This window comes from Salvelinus alpinus, chromosome 13 (assembly GCF_045679555.1).
Source record: "Salvelinus alpinus chromosome 13, SLU_Salpinus.1, whole genome shotgun sequence".
Classification (NCBI taxonomy): Eukaryota; Metazoa; Chordata; class Actinopteri; order Salmoniformes; family Salmonidae; genus Salvelinus; species Salvelinus alpinus.
Window position 1 is genome coordinate 30,193,477 of NC_092098.1, and position 17,975 is coordinate 30,211,451.

Genomic DNA, 17,975 nt, shown 5'->3' on the forward strand with positions numbered 1-17,975 from the left:
TCCTTTGTCCAGAACAATCGTTGTTTGGTTTTAGAATGTCCTCTTATCCTGTCGAATTAGCAACCAAAGCTAGCCAAGTGGCGCGAAGCTGTCCATCGTCACCAAACGCAGAGAACGGAAAAAGACAAAACTCCCGATAAACTTTCAATAATCTGATAAAACTATATTGAAAAAACATACTTTACGATGATATTATCACATTTATCAAATAAAATCAAAGCCGGAGATATTAGCCGTCTATAACGAAAGCTTTTCAGAAGCCAATGCTGATGTCCTTCCCGCGCCTTGCTGAACAAAGGAAATTTGGGGTCATGTCATTCCAAGAGCTCTCGTTTGATCAAGCCTCAGATCAAGCTATACACCCCATTTCACCTCTCACTGCCTGTTGACATCTAGTGGAAGGCGTATGAAGTGCATGTATATCCATAGATTTCAAGCAAATGAATAGGAAGGCCCTGGAACAGAGCCTCGATTTCAGATTTTTCACTTCCTAACAGGAAGTTTGCTGCAAAATGAGTTCTGTTTTACTCACAGATATAATTCAAACGGTTTTAGAAACTTGAGAGTGTTTTCTATCCAATAGTAATAATAATATGCATATTGTACGAGCAAGAATTGAGTACAAGGCAGTTTAATTTGGGAACAATTTTTTACAAAGTTAAAACAGCGCCCCCTATCCCAAAGAAGTTTTAATAAAAATTTTTCCTTCCACTTTGACATTAGAGTATTTTATGTAGATCGTTGACAAAAAAATGACAATTAAATAGATTTTTTTATCAACTTTGTAACTTTGTAAAATGTGGAAAAAGTCAAGGGGTGTAAATACTTTCTGAAGGCACTGCACTGTATATACTGATTGTTACAAACAAAACTACCAAAACTATTGCTGATAGTGAACCTGAACAATCAAAATAAAATCTAATGCAAGCCCCAGTCAGTATGTATAGCCAGATGAGAGTTGTCTCCGGTGCTACTTTTATTACGGTAAAACACAATTTTCAACAGTGCATTTGTTTAAAAATAACCTAGCAAAATATATTGGTTGTCACTCAACTAATAAAGAGCAAGCCATTTTACAAACATTTGAATGCTGAAGGTGACACGCAGATGTGCCAGATCAGGAATATGCCTACCTCTCGTTGGTCAGCATGCAAAGCTTGACTAGGCTACTGATATGGGGTTGTTTGGCATGCAAAATGACTTGTAGATCAATGACTGGCAACACAAATACATGCTTAGTTCGACACTGAAGGAGAGGACACAGTTGTCACAAAAGATAAGGTATTTTCAGAAGGTAGAGCAAGAGTCATTTGAGCAAGAAAAATGTGTGAAACGGCATTCGTAACGTTTGAATTGATTTCGTGGCCGAAGCATGCTACATTTGGATCAGTTTGGGGTCCCGCGGACCGATGCACTCATATCTTAAACATTTGAACGGGAACCGATCATATCGGTGAATTGTTACATCCCTAATCGCCCCACTATAAGCTTTAAGGCCTGCTTTTTTTCTATTTTACAAATATATAGCAAATAAAACTATTATTGCTCTGTGTTCAATCTGGAGCCACAATATCCTTCATAGAAGTATTTAAACCCAAGCTCTGACTGCGAGAAAGGTGCCCTTGAACTTTATCAGTGCTAAACTAACTAGTGAGGGCTGTGTCAGTTCAGGGCTCTTTGCCTTTCATTAAAACCCATATTGATTCCAATAATTGGCCAAATTGGCTTACAGGTCTGCAGAATGGCTGATCAAAGCAAAAAAATAGCTTTCACTCCCCACTGTAATTACTCAGCAGAGTGGTTTAAACATTGTGAGGCAGCACAGCGGTAATATGTCCCAGAATGGACTCTCCAACTTGGATTGGAGTCACTGCAGTTTTAATGACTGTCCAATTAAGATTTAATTGGAAGCCCTTTATAATCTGAGAGCGCCACCCAAGACGGATAAGGAACACAGCGAGACAGCCGGAATAATCACTTATCACGATGAGGCCCCGCTCTACGCGGAAGGCAAGACGCGTCCGCTAATTCGCTACGTTGAACTCCCTGCCCAACTACAGTTGCCCTGGCCTGGATAATGCCAATTGACAAATGTGCCGATCTTTGGAAAAAGTTTTGGAGTGAGGTGGTATATCTAGGGCAATATGATTCCTCATGGTTGAGCTTACACATTGTTTTATCTCAATCGAAGGTGTAGTCTCTTGAAAATGTCAGCTAACAAATTAACATCTCGGGCAGGGACTTCCCACCTCAGTGCCAATTCACCCACCCCCTTCTGAACCCACTCTCTCCTGTGGGTGATCGGTTTTCCATTAAAATTATAAAAACATAAAATTCCATGTGAATTCACAATGCAAAAAATGGTCCTATTGCGTATGGTGGTCCTATTGCGTATGGTGGTCCTATTGCGTATGGTGATCCTATTGGGTATGGTGGTCCTATTGGGTATGGTGGTCCTATTGCGTATGGTGGTCCTATTGCGTATGGTGGTCCTATTGGGTATGGTGGTCCTATTGGGTATGGTGATCCTATTGCATATGGTGGTCCTATTGCTTATGGTGATCCTATTGCTTATGGTGGTCCTATTGCTTATGGTGGTCCTATTGCGTATGGTGATCCTATTGCGTATGGTGGTCCTATTGCGTATGGTGGTCCTATTGCGTATGGTGGTCCTATTGCGTATGGTGGTCCTATTGCGTATGGTGGTCCTATTGCGTATGGTGGTCCTATTGCGTATGGTGGTCCTATTGCGTATGGTGGTCCTATTGGGTATGGTGATCCTATTGCGTATGGTGGTCCTATTGCGTATGGTGGTCCTATTGCGTATGGTGGTCCTATTGCGTATGGTGGTCCTATTGCGTATGGTGGTCCTATTGCGTATGGTGATCCTATTACTTATGGTGGTCCTATTGCATATGGTGGTCCTATTACTTATGGTGGTCCTATTGCTTATGGTGGTCCTATTGCTTATGGTGGTCCTATTACTTATGGTGATCCTATTGGGTATGGTGATCCTATTGTGTATGGTGATCCTATTGCTTATGGTGGTCCTATTGCGTATAACCGCTTGGGGGTTAATGAAGTTCTATGTACAGCAGTCATAGGCTGAATCTCAAGACTTGGCCCCTAAGCCCTTTACCGAGTGGCCACTTGCTGTTGTGTTCAATAGTGATCACTTGAGACCGCAAGTGTTTTGGTCAAAATGAGTATTGAGACAATGCACCCTCGATGTCCCAACTGCCACTTATCAATATTAGAACATTCTAAATCCATCTATCTTGTGCATGACTCAATCGCTATGAAACACAGGCACTGGGCAGAGACACATACTCTGAGAAAGCAAAAACATCTCTCTAGTCCTGCACAAAATATGTGCAAGTATAATGGCCGCCAGTGATTTCATCAGCTGATTTAGCTTGTTGTAGCCTGCCTGCTTCTAACTATCTTCACTGAAACACAGAGATGGAATTTTAGCTAGCTAGCTAAAATGCAGACCAGACCGCTTGTGCGTGTGTGTGTGTGCGCGCCATCGCGTGCATGTTGATATTGTCCACCCACACCAGACGCGATCAGGACACGCAGGTTGAAATATCAAAACAAACTCTGAACCAACTATGTTAATTTGGGGACAGGTCGAAAACCATTAAACATTTACGGCAATTTAGCTAGCTAGCTAGCTTGCTATTGCTAGCTAATTTGTCCTGGGATATAATCATTGGGTTGTTATTTGACATTAAATGCACAAGGTCCTCTACTCTAACAATTAATACACAGATAAAAGGGTAATCGAGTTCGTTTCCAGTAATCTCTCCTCCTTCTGGCTTCTTCTTCTTCTTTGGACTTTATATGGCAGTTGGCAACCAACTTTAAGGTGCATTACCACCACCAACTGGATTAGAGTGTGGACCTCAGTTCATCTTTCAATCACCAACGTGGGTATATGCTCCCAAAAACCAATGAGGAGATGGGAAAGACCGGATTTGCATCGTGTCAAGCGTCACAAATAGAACCAAGTTCTATTTCAGCGCCTGGCTACGCAGGTGCTCGTTGATGCGTGCGAGCAGTGTGGGTGCAATGAATGAATAACATGTATGTGTACATTTATTTTGTAATGCTCACGCACATGATGCGAGCGGTGTGGTCAGCATGACATGTAAGGATGTTCGTCACTGCACTGATAAACAGAGTGTAGCTTGTCAATTATTTACAATAGTTTGACAGCTTGCTTATGAAGTTGTAGACATGTTCCCAGCAGTCAGTCCGTACTTCAGCATATTTCCAAAGCACCAATCGCTACATTGTAATGTTGGGTCAGCTAGAAGCACAGCGCAGCAGCTTAGCAGACTCAATTATACTGTACTGACTCGGGGAAGAGCAGGCTGTTCGCTGCTGTCGCTTGCCTTTCTCTGTCATTTTTCCAACTTAACCACGTTGATGTGCAGAGCGCTTAATAATCGTGGCAAATAATTAGAAAGATGCATGTCTCCTACTAACGTTACAGCACTGTTGCATTAGGTATTTGTTTAATTTAGATTTTTCCATTTATGATAATGATCGGGATCTGTTAGTGGTAGTGCACTGTGATTTTAATTTTATGAGAAAGAAATGGGGGGAAAAGTTGTTTGGTTAGGGATTTTTTCTTAACGTTAAACATCCTAATTTAGTTTAATCGTTCACACCCCTAATTGCTATGGTAATGAGCTACCCTTAAGCTGCTGCAGAGACGAATGCCAATACCTAATGTATTGTCATTTACTTTCTAATAAAGGGTTAAATGAATACATGGTGTTTCCTTTCTGAACAACATTTTGGTGGCTACAACACTACAAGTTACAACACTATTTTGTATGTACAGTCATGGCCAAAAGTTTTGAGAATGACACAAATATACATTTTCACAAAGTCTGCTGCCTCAGTTTGTATGATGGCAATTTGCATATACTCCAGAATGTTATGAAGAGTGATCAGATGAATTGCAATTAATTGCAAAGTTCCTCTTTGCCATGCAAATGAACTGAATCCCAGAAAAACATTTCCACTGCATTTCAGCCCTGCCACAAACGACCAGCTGACATCATGTCAGTGATTCTCTCGTTAACACAGGTGTGAGTGTTGACGAGGACAAGGCGGGAGATCACTCTGTCATGCTGATTGAGTTCAAATAACAGACTGGAAGCTTCAAAAGGAGGGTGGTGCTTGGAATCATTGTTCTTCCTCTGTCAACCATGGTTACCTGCACGGAAACACGTGCCGTCATCATTGCTTTACACAAAAAGGGCTTCACAGGCAAGAATATTGCTGCCAGTAAGATTGCACCTAAATCAACCATTTATCGGATCATTAAGAACTTCAAGGAGAGCGGTTCAATTGTTGTGAAGAAGGCTTCAGGGCGCCCAAGAAAGTCCAGCAAGCGCCAGGACCGTCTCCTAAAGTTTATTCAGCTGCGGGATCGGGGCACCACCAGTACAGAGCTTGCTCAGGAATGGCAGCAGGCAGGTGTGAGTGCATCTGCACGCACAGTGAGGCGAAGACTTTTGGAGGGTGGCCTGGTGTCAAGAAGGGCAGCAAAGAAGCCACTTCTCTCCAGGAAAAACATCAGGGACAGACTGATATTCTGCAAAAGGTACAGGGATTGGACTGCTGAGGACTGGGGTAAAGTCATTTTCTCTGATGAATCCCCTTTCCGATTGTTTGGGGCATCCGGAAAAAAGCTTGTCCAGAGAAGACAAGGTGAGCGCTACCATCAGTCCTGTGTCATGCCAATAGTAAAGCATCCTGAGACCATTCATGTGTGGGGTTGCTTCTCAGCCAAGGGAGTGGGCTCACTCACAATTTTGCCTAAGAACACAGCCATGAATAAAGAACGGTACCAACACATCCTCCAAGAGCAACTTCTCCCAACCATCCAGGAACAGTTTGGTGACGAGCAATGCCTTTTCCAGCATGATAACTAAGTGGCTCGGGGAACAAAACATTGATATTTTGGGTCCATGGCCAGGAAACTCCCCAGACCTTAATCCCATTGAGAACTTGTGGTCAATCCTGAAGAGGCGGGTGGACAAACAAAAACCCACAAATTCTGACAAATTCCAAGCATTGTTTATGCAAGAATGGGCTGCCATCAGTCAGGATGTGGCCCAGAAGTTAATTGACAGCATGCCAGGGCAGATTGCAGAGGTCTTGAAAAAGAAGGGTCAACACTGCAAATATTGACTCTTTGCATCAACTTCATGTAATTGTCAATTAAAGCCTTTGACACTTATGAAATGCTTGTAATTATACTTCAGTATTCCATAGTAACATCTGACAAAAATATCTAAAGACACTGAAGCAGCAAACTTTGTGAAAATTAATATTTGTGTCATTATCAAAACTTTTGGCCACGACTGTAGACGGTCTGACACCATTTCTTTCCCTATCCATAGAGTAGAACAACCGCTGCAGCTGTCCCTTCAGGCTAGGGAACACAATCACCAGCTAATATCATTAAAAAGCTATAATGACTTTGTCAAGAGGAGGAAGTTTTCGTAAAACATAAGAGACATTAATAGAGCTTCCCAAAAAGCCGCTGCTCGTTCCAGAGCAGTCCCAAAACAAGACCCGCATGCCAAACCACACTCAAATCATTATCACATTGTTACACCATGGATGGAAATTACCTTTTTATAGTTGGCTAACTAGGATGTTTAGTAAAACTGAAATGTTAAATAATAGGCACCATCTTGTCACCCAAAACAAGTAATCTGTATAAAGCCCAAAACAATCTTGACAGCGCAATAATATTAGCAACATACAACCTGACAAGATGCTACCACCCTGTACCATTAGGACCAAACTCTGGTTTGCTGTGTGCGTGCCAGTACCACCATGGCGTGCCAAGCCTCCGCCTCGTGTCTCTGCTGTATTGAGATATCAGTGTGAAGCTGCATCGTGACATCACTGCCCTGCCTGCCTCTCTGTACCAGTGCCTGGCAGATCAATCAGGGACAGGGAGACAGGCTTCTCACTGATATAGTGGATCTCTGTGGCCACAGCTCAGCATACACCACCCTCGCTATGTCAGCTCAACTCAGACCGGGGAACGCACACTGACAGATACGCTAAAAAGAGACATACTCTCCACATTGTTCATGGCACAATAAAACATCAATCAGGAAGAGTGCTGTCCTATTGATCCCTCATGGACTACATGTACAATCCAACCATCCCAGCAGAGATAAATAAACCTTTACGTGAGTGAGTGTGTATCTCTCACTCACCAGGCTGTCGAGGCCTCCGCCCAGCAAGTCGACAGCGCCCATCTGCATGGAGGAGACCTGGGGCACATTGACGGGGGGACCCAGGTCCAGGTTGAGCAGGTCTCCCAGCAGGTCTCCCTGGGAAGGGATGACTGACTGGGCCTGTTCAATAGGGACCGCTGGCCCTGCGCTCACAGGGCTCTCGCCTGTGTCAATGCTGAGAGGTGGGCACAGATATACAGTATTTAATGAATATTCTATTTCATTTATATGAGGGAGCAGATCTTGGTATTTGTGTGTAAGCAATGATTGCCTATGTGTTGTGCTAGGCGGAGAGGGACGTGTTGTTTGGGGGTTAGGTGAGTGTGTCTTCTAGGACTTTGGTAACTGAGTAACTTCCTGGTAACTGTGTCTCACCTGCCGTGCTGGATGGGCAGGTGCTTGCGATGGATGCCGTGGCTGCCCTCCACGAAGGCGTTCGGGGGCTTGTGGTAGACGGAGGCCAGGGAGCCAATGTGGCAAATGAGCTCGTCCAGCAGGGTGGGCTCAATCAGGTCTGTCTCCTCCGAGATCAGGGGCTTTTCGGACAAGACCACCTCCTTGGCCGTTACCGGATCGGTGGACAGCAGGCGCCAGTAGATGTAACCCCTGTCACGCAGATCAGGGTTGTCGGAGTCCTAGGAGGACACAAGGGAGAGGAATCACAGTTGAGAATAGATATTGGTGAGTTTAAGTTTGGGACAGTTTGAAAAAAAAAGAGGGAGACGTGTTGGTGTGTGTATGTGTGTGTCTCACCTGTGTGGCCAGACTGAGGACCTGCTGCACCAGCTCCTGAGTCTCAGAGGGCTTCTTGAGGAAAAGCTTGACGATGGCTGTGAGAAGAGTGAGCTGGACCTGAAACAACACACCCCCAAGGCTGTGAATGGTCTGACCCAACCTCATACCTGCTCAAATAGTGAAAGTGGCTGCCAAACCCAGATAATAAAGGTTATTACTGTTAGGGCTGGACCAAATCAACTCCCAGCCCCTATCCCTAAGGCACATGTGTAGATATGAAAGGCTGACTTTAATGAAAGCAATATAGCAGAAATTACAGACAAGGGCAAAGTGGAGCTATAACCATATTCAATCCAGTCTTTGCCCTAGTTTAATTTCTGTCAGGGTGTAAAAGTCCCAAACACATCATCCAGGCAATCTGGCATTAAGATTGTCAAATGAAACCAACAGATTTATATTAAGTGTCCTTGGGGTAGAGGTAGATTAGAAACTGGGCAGAGGACTAGGGTTGCTGACCTCAACTAACCTGGGCGCTCCACTCTGGGACAACTGACCTGGGCGCTCCGCTCTGGGACAACTGACCTGGGCGCTTCGCTCTGGGACAACTGACCTGGGCGCTCCGCTCTGGGACAACTGACCTGGGCGCTCCGCTCTGGGACAACTGACCTGGGCGCTCCGCTCTGAGACAACTGACCTGGGCGCTCCGCTCTGAGACAACTGACCTGGGCGCTCCGCTCTGAGACAACTGACCTGGGCGCTCCGCTCTGGGACAACTGACCTCTGTGCTCCGCTCTGGGACAACTGACCTCTGTGCTCTGCTCTGGGACAACTGACCTGAGTGCTCTGGGACAACTGACCTCTGTGCTCTGCTCTGGGACAACTGACCTGAGTGCTCTGGGACAACTGACCTGAGTGCTCTGGGACAACTGACCTCTGTGCTCTGCTCTGGGACAACTGACCTCTGTGCTCTGCTCTGGGACAACTGACCTCTGTGCTCTGCTCTGGGACAACTGACCTCTGTGCTCTGCTCTGGGACAACTGACCTCTGTGCTCTGCTCTGGGACAACTGACCTCTGTGCTCTGCTCTGGGACAACTGACCTCTGTGCTCTGCTCTGGGACAACTGACCTCTGTGCTCTGCTCTGGGACAACTGACCTCTGTGCTCTGCTCTGGGACAACTGACCTCTGTGCTCTGCTCTGGGACAACTGACCTCTGTGCTCTGCTCTGGGACAACTGACCTCTGTGCTCTGCTCTGGGACAACTGACCTCTGTGCTCTGCTCTGGGACAACTGACCTCTGTGCTCTGCTCTGGGACAACTGACCTCTGTGCTCTGCTCTGGGACAACTGACCTCTGTGCTCTGCTCTGGGACAACTGACCTCTGTGATCTGCTCTGGGACAACTGACCTCTATGCTCTGCTCTGGGACAACTGACCTCTGTGGTCTGCTCTGGGACAACTGACCTCTGTGGTCTGCTCTGGGACAACTGACCTCTGTGCTCTGCTCTGGGACAACTGACATCTGTGCTCTGCTCTGGGACAACTGACCTCTGTGCTCTGCTCTGGGACAACTGACCTCTGTGCTCTGCTCTGGGACAACTGACCTCTGTGCTCTGCTCTGGGACAACTGACCTCTGTGCTCTGCTCTGGGACAACTGACCTCTGTGCTCTGCTCTGGGACAACTGACCTCTGTGCTCCGCTCTGGGACAACTGACCTATGTGCTCTGCTCTGGGACAACTGACCTCTGTGCTCTGCTCTGGGACAACTGACCGCTGTGCTCTGCTCTGGGACAACTGACCTGAGTGCTCTGGGACAACTGACCTGAGTGCTCTGGGACAACTGACCTGGGCGCTCCGCTCTGGGACAACTGACCTGAGCGCTCCGCTCTGGGACAACTGACCTGAGCGCTCCGCTCTGGGACAACTGACCTCCGTGGTCTGCTCTGGGACAACTGACCTCCGTGGTCTGCTCTGGGACAACTGACCTGAGTGCTCTGCTCTGGGACAACTGACCCGAGTGCTCTGCTCTGGGACAACTGACCCGAGTGCTCTGCTCTGGGACAACTGACCCGAGTGCTCTGCTCTGGGACAACTGACCCGAGTGCTCTGCTCTGGGACAACTGACCCGAGTGGTCTGCTCTGGGACAACTGACCTGAGTGGTCTGCCATGGGACAACTGACCTGCGTGGTCTGCTCTGGGACAACTGACCTGAGTGCTCTGCTCTGGGACAACTGACCTGAGTGGTCTGCTCTGGGACAACTGACCTGCGTGGTCTGCTCTGGGACAACTGACCTGAGTGCTCTGCTCTGGGACAACTGACCTGAGTGGTCTGCTCTGGGACAACTGACCTGCGTGGTCTGCTCTGGGACAACTGACCTGAGTGCTCTGCTCTGGGACAACTGACCTGAGTGGTCTGCTCTGGGACAACTGACCTGCGTGGTCTGCTCTGGGACAACTGACCTGCGTGCTCTGCTCTGGGACAACTGACCTGAGTGGTCTGCTCTGGGACAACTGACCTGCGTGGTCTGCTCTGGGACAACTGACCTGCGTGCTCTCGTCATGGAAGCCCTCCAGGAAGCTCTCCAGCAGCTCGTCGGCGTTGTCGATCCTCTCAGCGTACTCGCCCACGATCCAGATCATGGCGGCACGCGCATCCGGCTCGTCCAGAGAATCCAGGTTCTCACACAGCGTGGCGATGATGCTTTCATACCTGAGCAGAGAGAGAAAGTATAAAGGGTCAGGGTATACACTAGTGTCTGTCTGGGCCTGGGGATATACAAAGGTCTTGTATAGACACAGACAGGGGCAGTATAGCCCCTACTGAAAAACAAAAGACAAGAATGAGGAAAGAATTCTCAAACTTCATTGATTATTATCAGGGATGGAGGGAAAAGGACACCTACTTGTTGGGGTATTTGCGGAAGATGTCCCTGATGACCACGATGGCCTCCTGCACCACATAGTTGACCTTGGTCTGGATGAGGTCTAGCAGGGTGCTAACACAGCGCTCAGCAGATTGCTAAAAAGGAGACAACAGGAACAGAGTCAACACTGACCCAAAACTGATTTTTTTCACAGTGGCCAAAGTACCTCGTTTAAACTCCTTCAAACAACTTTATAGGATTGGATGGCACTTTTATGGAACAGCTATAAAATCTGAAGTTCAGATAGACATTGATCAGAGATCCTCTGTGTGTCCGTCTATGATGGTGTCTCAGATTCCAACCTCCACTTTGATGGCACAGCGCCCGATGGCCCTCACTGCCTTACGCACAAAGTCAACGTCTACCTCGGTGGCATACTCCTTCAGCTCAGCCAACACCTGGGAAGAGAGCAGGGCATATGAGTGAAAAACATCACACACACACGGTGGGAGGACATGCAAACATCTTGACACCGTAAGAGAATGGGTTGAGGAGATAAGGTTGAGGTTAGTAAATTGTGTACACACACAAGTGTAAGCTACCCAAGGCCAGTCAGAGAAGCTACCAAAGCCTCCCTCAGAGATGGTGTTTATCCAGGGAGTGTCTCTCTGTTGGACTGTAATGGCTAATTTACAGCAAGGTTGTCCGAGCCTGCCTTAGCTGTCAATCACGCTGACAGCTATCTCGGCTCTTCACAGCGAAGGAAGCGAGCACATCCGCTATCTAAAACGTGTGTTCATTAAGGCATCGTCTGACAGAAGCCGCTAAGAGCACCAGATAAGACTGATTAGGAGTGAAGCATTGGAATATGAACGTTTCTGTTGAAATTAGTATTCAATATAGAGGTGCGGCTGAACAGATGGATCCAAGTCGGGGTTAGAGTATGCTATGCAATCTGAGGGCCATGTTGTTATGTTAACAAACTTTTATATTTCTGGGGGGCAATACCATTATTATAAGTGGTACAATGGTAAAATGGTACAATGATAGTTTTCTGTGTAGAGTGACTAAGTATATAATGATGTACAGTAAATCATGAGAAATTAACACCCTAATATACACTGAGTGAACAAAATATTAGGAACACCTGCTCTTTCCATGACAGACTGACCAGGTGAAAGCTATGATCCCTTACTGATGTCACTTGTTAAATCCACTTCAATCAGTGTAGATGAAGGGAGGAAATAAGGATTTTTAAGCTTTGAGACAATTGAGACATGGATTGTGTATGTGTGCCATTCAGAGGGTGAATGACCAAGAAAATATTTAAGTGCCTTTGAACGGTAGTAGCATGCACATTTTGACAGATGGAATTGCATGACTTTCACCAAATTTCCATGACCAACAATTGGTGGCATCTCTATTTACGTATAGAAAAGTGTGGTATCGACACTGGGAGGCTGCTCTCTGATCCCATGTACCATCTCCTGTCATTGAGCAATGCACTTAACCCCCCACAAAGTAGAACACCTGCTAGGCAACTGTATGAAACACATGTGGTCAGCCCTCAGTGTGGAGAGCTACTGGGTGTTCAGGCTCTTGATCAAGCCCTTTAATAAGGTCTGGTTGAGCAGTTCATTTCTAAACTGTGATTTGTTAGAGGGGGACAGGAATAAAAACCTGCACAACCATTAGTTCTCCTGGAGGATTGACCACCCTTCATGTAAAACATTGCAACATTACAACCAAATAAGTTTTATCCCTTCTGAAATAATTTGCTCATTCAATATATCAAAGATCAAATGAATATTGTAGTCTACAAATCGTGTTATTCAGCTGAAGCAAGCACAAAAATGTCCAGGAAATGTACATTTTCTAGTTTAGTCATAATTATCTTAGCTACATTAGAGTTGTTTACTTTGCAGGCTGACTATTATCTATTGTGTTACAATGTCCCATACATTGGATTCTCAAATCAACTGGAAGTATCTATAAAACAAGCCACATAATCCAAAAGAAAGGTTGCATCTAATCTTTATTCCTAAAAATAATGTTCATGATTCACAAATTATTATTTTGATTGAACCGAATCCCAACTAATACAATGGCGAAGTGAATTGTTTGTTTCGTCAAAAAAAGTAAATAAACTTTGTATGACCTTATTCGCGAGTGTCGGTGGAAAGTTTTTGGGGACATGACGAAAACATTAATACATGCTAAAAATAGCTTAACAGTTAACTAGAGGGTACAATATATATTTTTAATTGGCTACCTAGTTAGTTTTATAGGCCTACCTGCTGATGCACTAGTGACATTCCGATCATGGGTGATATGCTGATTCTATTTGATTGATTAAATATTTAACTGTGCCTAAATAAATTACATTAACAGAAAATATTCAGAATTTCCATGACTTTCAAAACATTTCAGATTTTATGACTTTCCAAAACTTTTCCAGGCCTGGAAAACACCATTTAAAAATCCCATGACTTTTTCATGCTTTCATGAAAATACGAACCCTGGTAGGTGCCAGGCGCACTGGTTTGAGTGCGTCAAGAACTGCAACGCTGTTGGGTTTTTCATGCTCAACAGTTTCCCCTGAGTATCAAGAATGGTCCACCACCCAAAGGACATCCAGCCAATTTGACACAACTGTGGGAAGCACTGGCGTCAACATTGGCCAGCATCCCTGTGGAACGCTTGACACCTTGTAGAGTCCATGCCCTGACAAACTGAGGCTGTTCTGATGGCAAAAGGGGGTGCAACTCAATGTTAGGAAGGTGTTCCTAATGTTTTCTACACTCAGTGTAGACTTCTATTGACTGAGGTATAGGGTTCCATGAATGGTACCTGAGCTATGTTGGCCTGGGAGGCCAGGCGAATCATGATGTCCAGTTTCTCCAGTTTGACGTAGATGGGGTCGTTGTACTTGACAAAGAACACCTTGATCTCCTGCTTAAGGATCTCAGGCCTAAAGAGTAGAGATGACATGTATTATAGGAACAGAACATCTATCTATCCATCTGGTCCTGATCTGAACCTACAGAGCTGAGAGAGGGGAAGGGTACATAGGAAGAGAAATTCTGTCATCTAGTGGCTAGGAAGTGAGGATGGCACCAAACTAAAACATGGTGCCAAAACATCTTAACAAAACAGTCTTATCTAACATCAAACATTCCACATCACTGAGGGATTCATTTAGAAAGGGCTAGAAACAAGGGATAATTAACTAGATTCAGATGATATTTTCTTGAGTGGATGGTCAGGGGGCCAGAACATAATTACAAATCATTTCTAGACTGCAAATTGACTGCAAGAAGCCCAAACAGATATAATATTTGACTAAAACATAATAATTTCAAACCTTGCTTACAGTTGTATATGATCACATATAGTATATATCTTTGTTATGGGTGGGAATACTTTGGAACAAATTTCCAAAACTAAAATCACAGATCTGATTTGCTGGTGTTTTTAGTCTTTTATGTCCAACAATAAAAAATAAAAACATACACTGAACAAAAATAGAAAAACGCAATATGCAACAATTTCTAAGATTTTACTGAGTGACAGTTCATCTAAGGAAATCAGTCAATTGAACTAAATTCATTAGGCCCTAATCTATGGACTTCACATGATTGGGAATACAGATATGCATCTGTTGTTCACAGACACCTTAAAAAAAAGTTGGGGGCGTGGATCAGAAAACCTGTCATGCAGCGTGACATCTCTGAATACATAAGAGTTGATCAGGCTGTTGATTGTGGCCTGTGTAATGTTGTCCCACTCCTCTTCAATGGCTGTGTGAAGTTGCTGGATATTGGTGGGAACCGATCCAGAGCATCCCAAACATGCTCAATGGGTGACATGTCTGGTGAGTATTCAGGCCATGGAAGAACTGGGACATTTTCAGCTTCCAGGAATTGTGTACAGATCCTTCCGACATGGGGCTGTCATGCTATCATGCTATCATGCTGAAACATGAGGTGATGGCAACGGATGAATGGCACGACAATGGGCCTCAAGATCTCGTCACGGTATCTCGGTGCATTCAAATTGCCATCGATAAAAGGCAATTGTGTTCCTTGTCCGTAGCTTATGCCTGCCCATACCATCACCCCACCGCCACCATGGGGCACTCTGTTCACAATGTTGACATCAGCAAACAAAATCTGGTTGACTCTGTTCCAGCCCTGATCCCTTGGAGGCTAGTCTAGGCTACAGAATGATTTTCAAATTGGTAGGGCTATGTTTCTCTCTTGTCCATAAAAATACTCAGATATCAGTTATATTAGCCTAAATATTAAAAATTTATATTATAGCCATATCAAGTGTAGACTATCAAGTGTAGACTTGTTATTTAATCTTGATCATCTGGGTAAGCACATTTCCAACCTTCTTCCATTAGGCTACTTTTTGACAAAAAAGAAGTGACGGGATTTCACTTAGTATCTATAGTATAGCCTGCCTTACGCTGAATCAGAAAAAAACAATGGCTGACTAAATGGGAAAGAAATCATGTATATGCCTGTTTGGCAGTTGTTCAGTTTCAGGACGAATGATAAAGGACGAATGATAAGGGATTATCAGGGCAAAGGATGGATAAATGACAAACCTCTGTCAACATTTACAGGTCCATCATCCTCCTGAGTTTGCTACTCTGGGGCAGAAAAGGTGAACATGCTGATGTTCCTTGCCAGAAACCTTTAGGTAGGCCTAAGACATGGTAAAAAAAACAATTAGACCTAATGGTTCCTCATTGCATTTTACTTAATTTTAAAATGTAGCCTATATTCAAATCCAGATTAATCTTATTCAAAAGGATAGGCAAAAATATTCTGTCAAACCTTGAAAGACTTATTTGCACTGTTAGTTTTTTTGCACTCATTTAGGTTATTTTCATACTTATTTTGTAACTTGTATGCCTATATTTAGGATTTGCACAGTTAGACAAAAGGCATATCCTAATAGGCCTATTAGATTTTAGCCTATGCCAATGTTCATTTGTTTTTAAGTGTAATAAAGAATATTATAAATAATCATTTGTTTTTAACATTTAGAATGTTTACAGTTCGATAGGCAAAAGGCATAGCCTAAGGATAATAGGCCTATTAGTTTTTAACCTAAGCCAATGTTCATTCAGGTATTAGAAAGAATGTTATAGGCTAAATAATCATTTGTTTTATCTGATTATTTTAGACTTTTATATAAATTCACAATTTGTAAGCTATTCAAACTAAAGTGAGGCCCACACCAACTCATCATTCATTTATTTTTTGTTCCCGCTTATTGAAAGTGCTGCTGTGGGAGTTTATGCCCGATTGCCCGTAGTACAATTCAAGGACATTAATAAAGGCTGACAATATTAGTTTAACTTGTAAAAGCAACATTTAGCCTACTGTAACTTTTATTGAAGTAGCCTATGTGTAGGCTGTAGCCTATTATTGGCTATTTGGTTTGCAAGGAGGAAGTTTCCGACAGCACAATTTATTTTGCCTACACTTTGGTCAACTTCCTATTCGATTAGTTTATCTTGCAATTGTTGTTCTCTCTCTCATTATTACTATACTATGTTTTTATTTAGGCTATTCGCAAACAACTTTCTGAGATGGAACTCCGTTACGCCTAAAGATTCATTTGATGGTTGATAATGAAATAGTATGCAATAAATAAGGCCAACAAGTCACATTCTATTTGAATGGGGATTGGGGAGAAAAAGTGAAATTACGATATGAAAACAATAAGCCAGACAACGGAGTGTCCGTTGCAAAATGCCCGTGATCACCCGACATTAGAGAGGGGGAAAAAAACATGTTAGGCCCTATCTGACATTTTGCGCTGCTTTGGTGCTCGCTGCTCTTTCTACAATCTACATTGTTCTCTTGCATTATGTTAACAGTCAAACTACAACATACAGTGGGGAGAACAAGTATTTGATACACTGCCGATTTTGCAGGTTTTCCTACTTACAAAGCATGTAGAGGTCTGTAATTTTTATCATAGGTACACTTCAACTATGAGAGACGGAATCTAAAACAAAAATCCAGAAAATCACATTGTATGATTTTTAAGTAATTAATTTGCATTTTATTGCATGACATAAGTATTTGATACATCAGAAAAGCAGAACTTAATATTTGGTACAGAAACCTTTGTTTGCAATTACAGAGATCATACGTTTCCTGTAGTTCTTGACTAGGTTTGCACACACTGCAGCAGGGATTTTGGCCCACTCCTCCCTACAGATCTTCTCCAGATCCTTCAGGTTTCGGGGCTGTCGCTGGGCAATACGGAGTTTCAGCTCCCTCCAAAGATTTTCTATTGGGTTCAGGTCTGGAGACTGGCTAGGCCACTCCAGGACCTTGAGATGCTTCTTACGGAGCCACTCCTTAGTTGCCATGGCTGTGTACTTCGTGTCGTTGTCATGCTGGAAGACCCAGCCATGACCCATCTTCAATGCTCTTACTGAGGGAAGGAGGTTGTTGGCCAAGATCTCGCGATACATGGCCCCATCCATCCTCCCCTCAATACGGTGCAGTCGTCCTGTCCCTTTTGCAGAAAAGCATCCCCAAAGAATGATGTTTCCACCTCCATGCTTCACGGTTGGGATGGTGTTCTTGGGGTTGTACTCATACTTCTTCTTCCTCCAAACACGGCGAGTGGAGTTAGACCAAAAAGCTCTATTTTTGTCTCATCAGACCACATGACCTTCTCCCATTCCTCCTCTGGATCATCCAGATGGTCATTGGCAAACTTCAGACAGGCCTGGACATGCACTGGCTTAAGCAGGGGGACCTTGCGTGCGCTGCAGGATTTTAATCCATGACGGCGTAGTGTGTTACTAATGGTTTTCTTTGAGACTGTGGTCCCAGCTCTCTTCAGGTCATTGACCAGGTCCTGCCGTGTAGTTCTGGGCTGATCCCTCACCTTCCTCATGATCATTGATGCCCCACGAGGTGAAATCTTGCATGGAGCCCCAGACCGAGGGTGATTGACCGTCATCTTGAACTTCTTCCATTTTCTAATAATTGCGCCAACAGTTGTTTCCTTCTCACCAAGCTGCTTGCCTATTGTCCTGTAGCCCATCCCAGCCTT

The 17,975-nt window shown here is 44.4% G+C and overlaps 1 protein-coding gene across 3 annotated transcripts in view; it reads right to left on the bottom strand.

Annotated features, from left to right (window-relative positions):
- The window catches only part of ap2b1 (adaptor related protein complex 2 subunit beta 1), an 87,455-nt gene that overhangs the window by 63,597 nt on the left and 5,883 nt on the right, over nt 1–17,975 (bottom strand). For all 3 annotated transcript variants that reach the window (XM_071340028.1, XM_071340029.1, XM_071340027.1), the window contains exons 8-14: nt 13,731–13,851; nt 11,243–11,338; nt 10,920–11,035; nt 10,561–10,726; nt 8,034–8,132; nt 7,656–7,915; nt 7,260–7,455 (exon numbers count right to left, since the gene is read on the bottom strand). In XM_071340028.1, the coding sequence (XP_071196129.1) occupies nt 7,260–7,455; nt 7,656–7,915; nt 8,034–8,132; nt 10,561–10,726; nt 10,920–11,035; nt 11,243–11,338; nt 13,731–13,851 (1,054 nt within the window). The remainder of the gene's footprint in view (nt 1–7,259; nt 7,456–7,655; nt 7,916–8,033; nt 8,133–10,560; nt 10,727–10,919; nt 11,036–11,242; nt 11,339–13,730; nt 13,852–17,975) is intronic.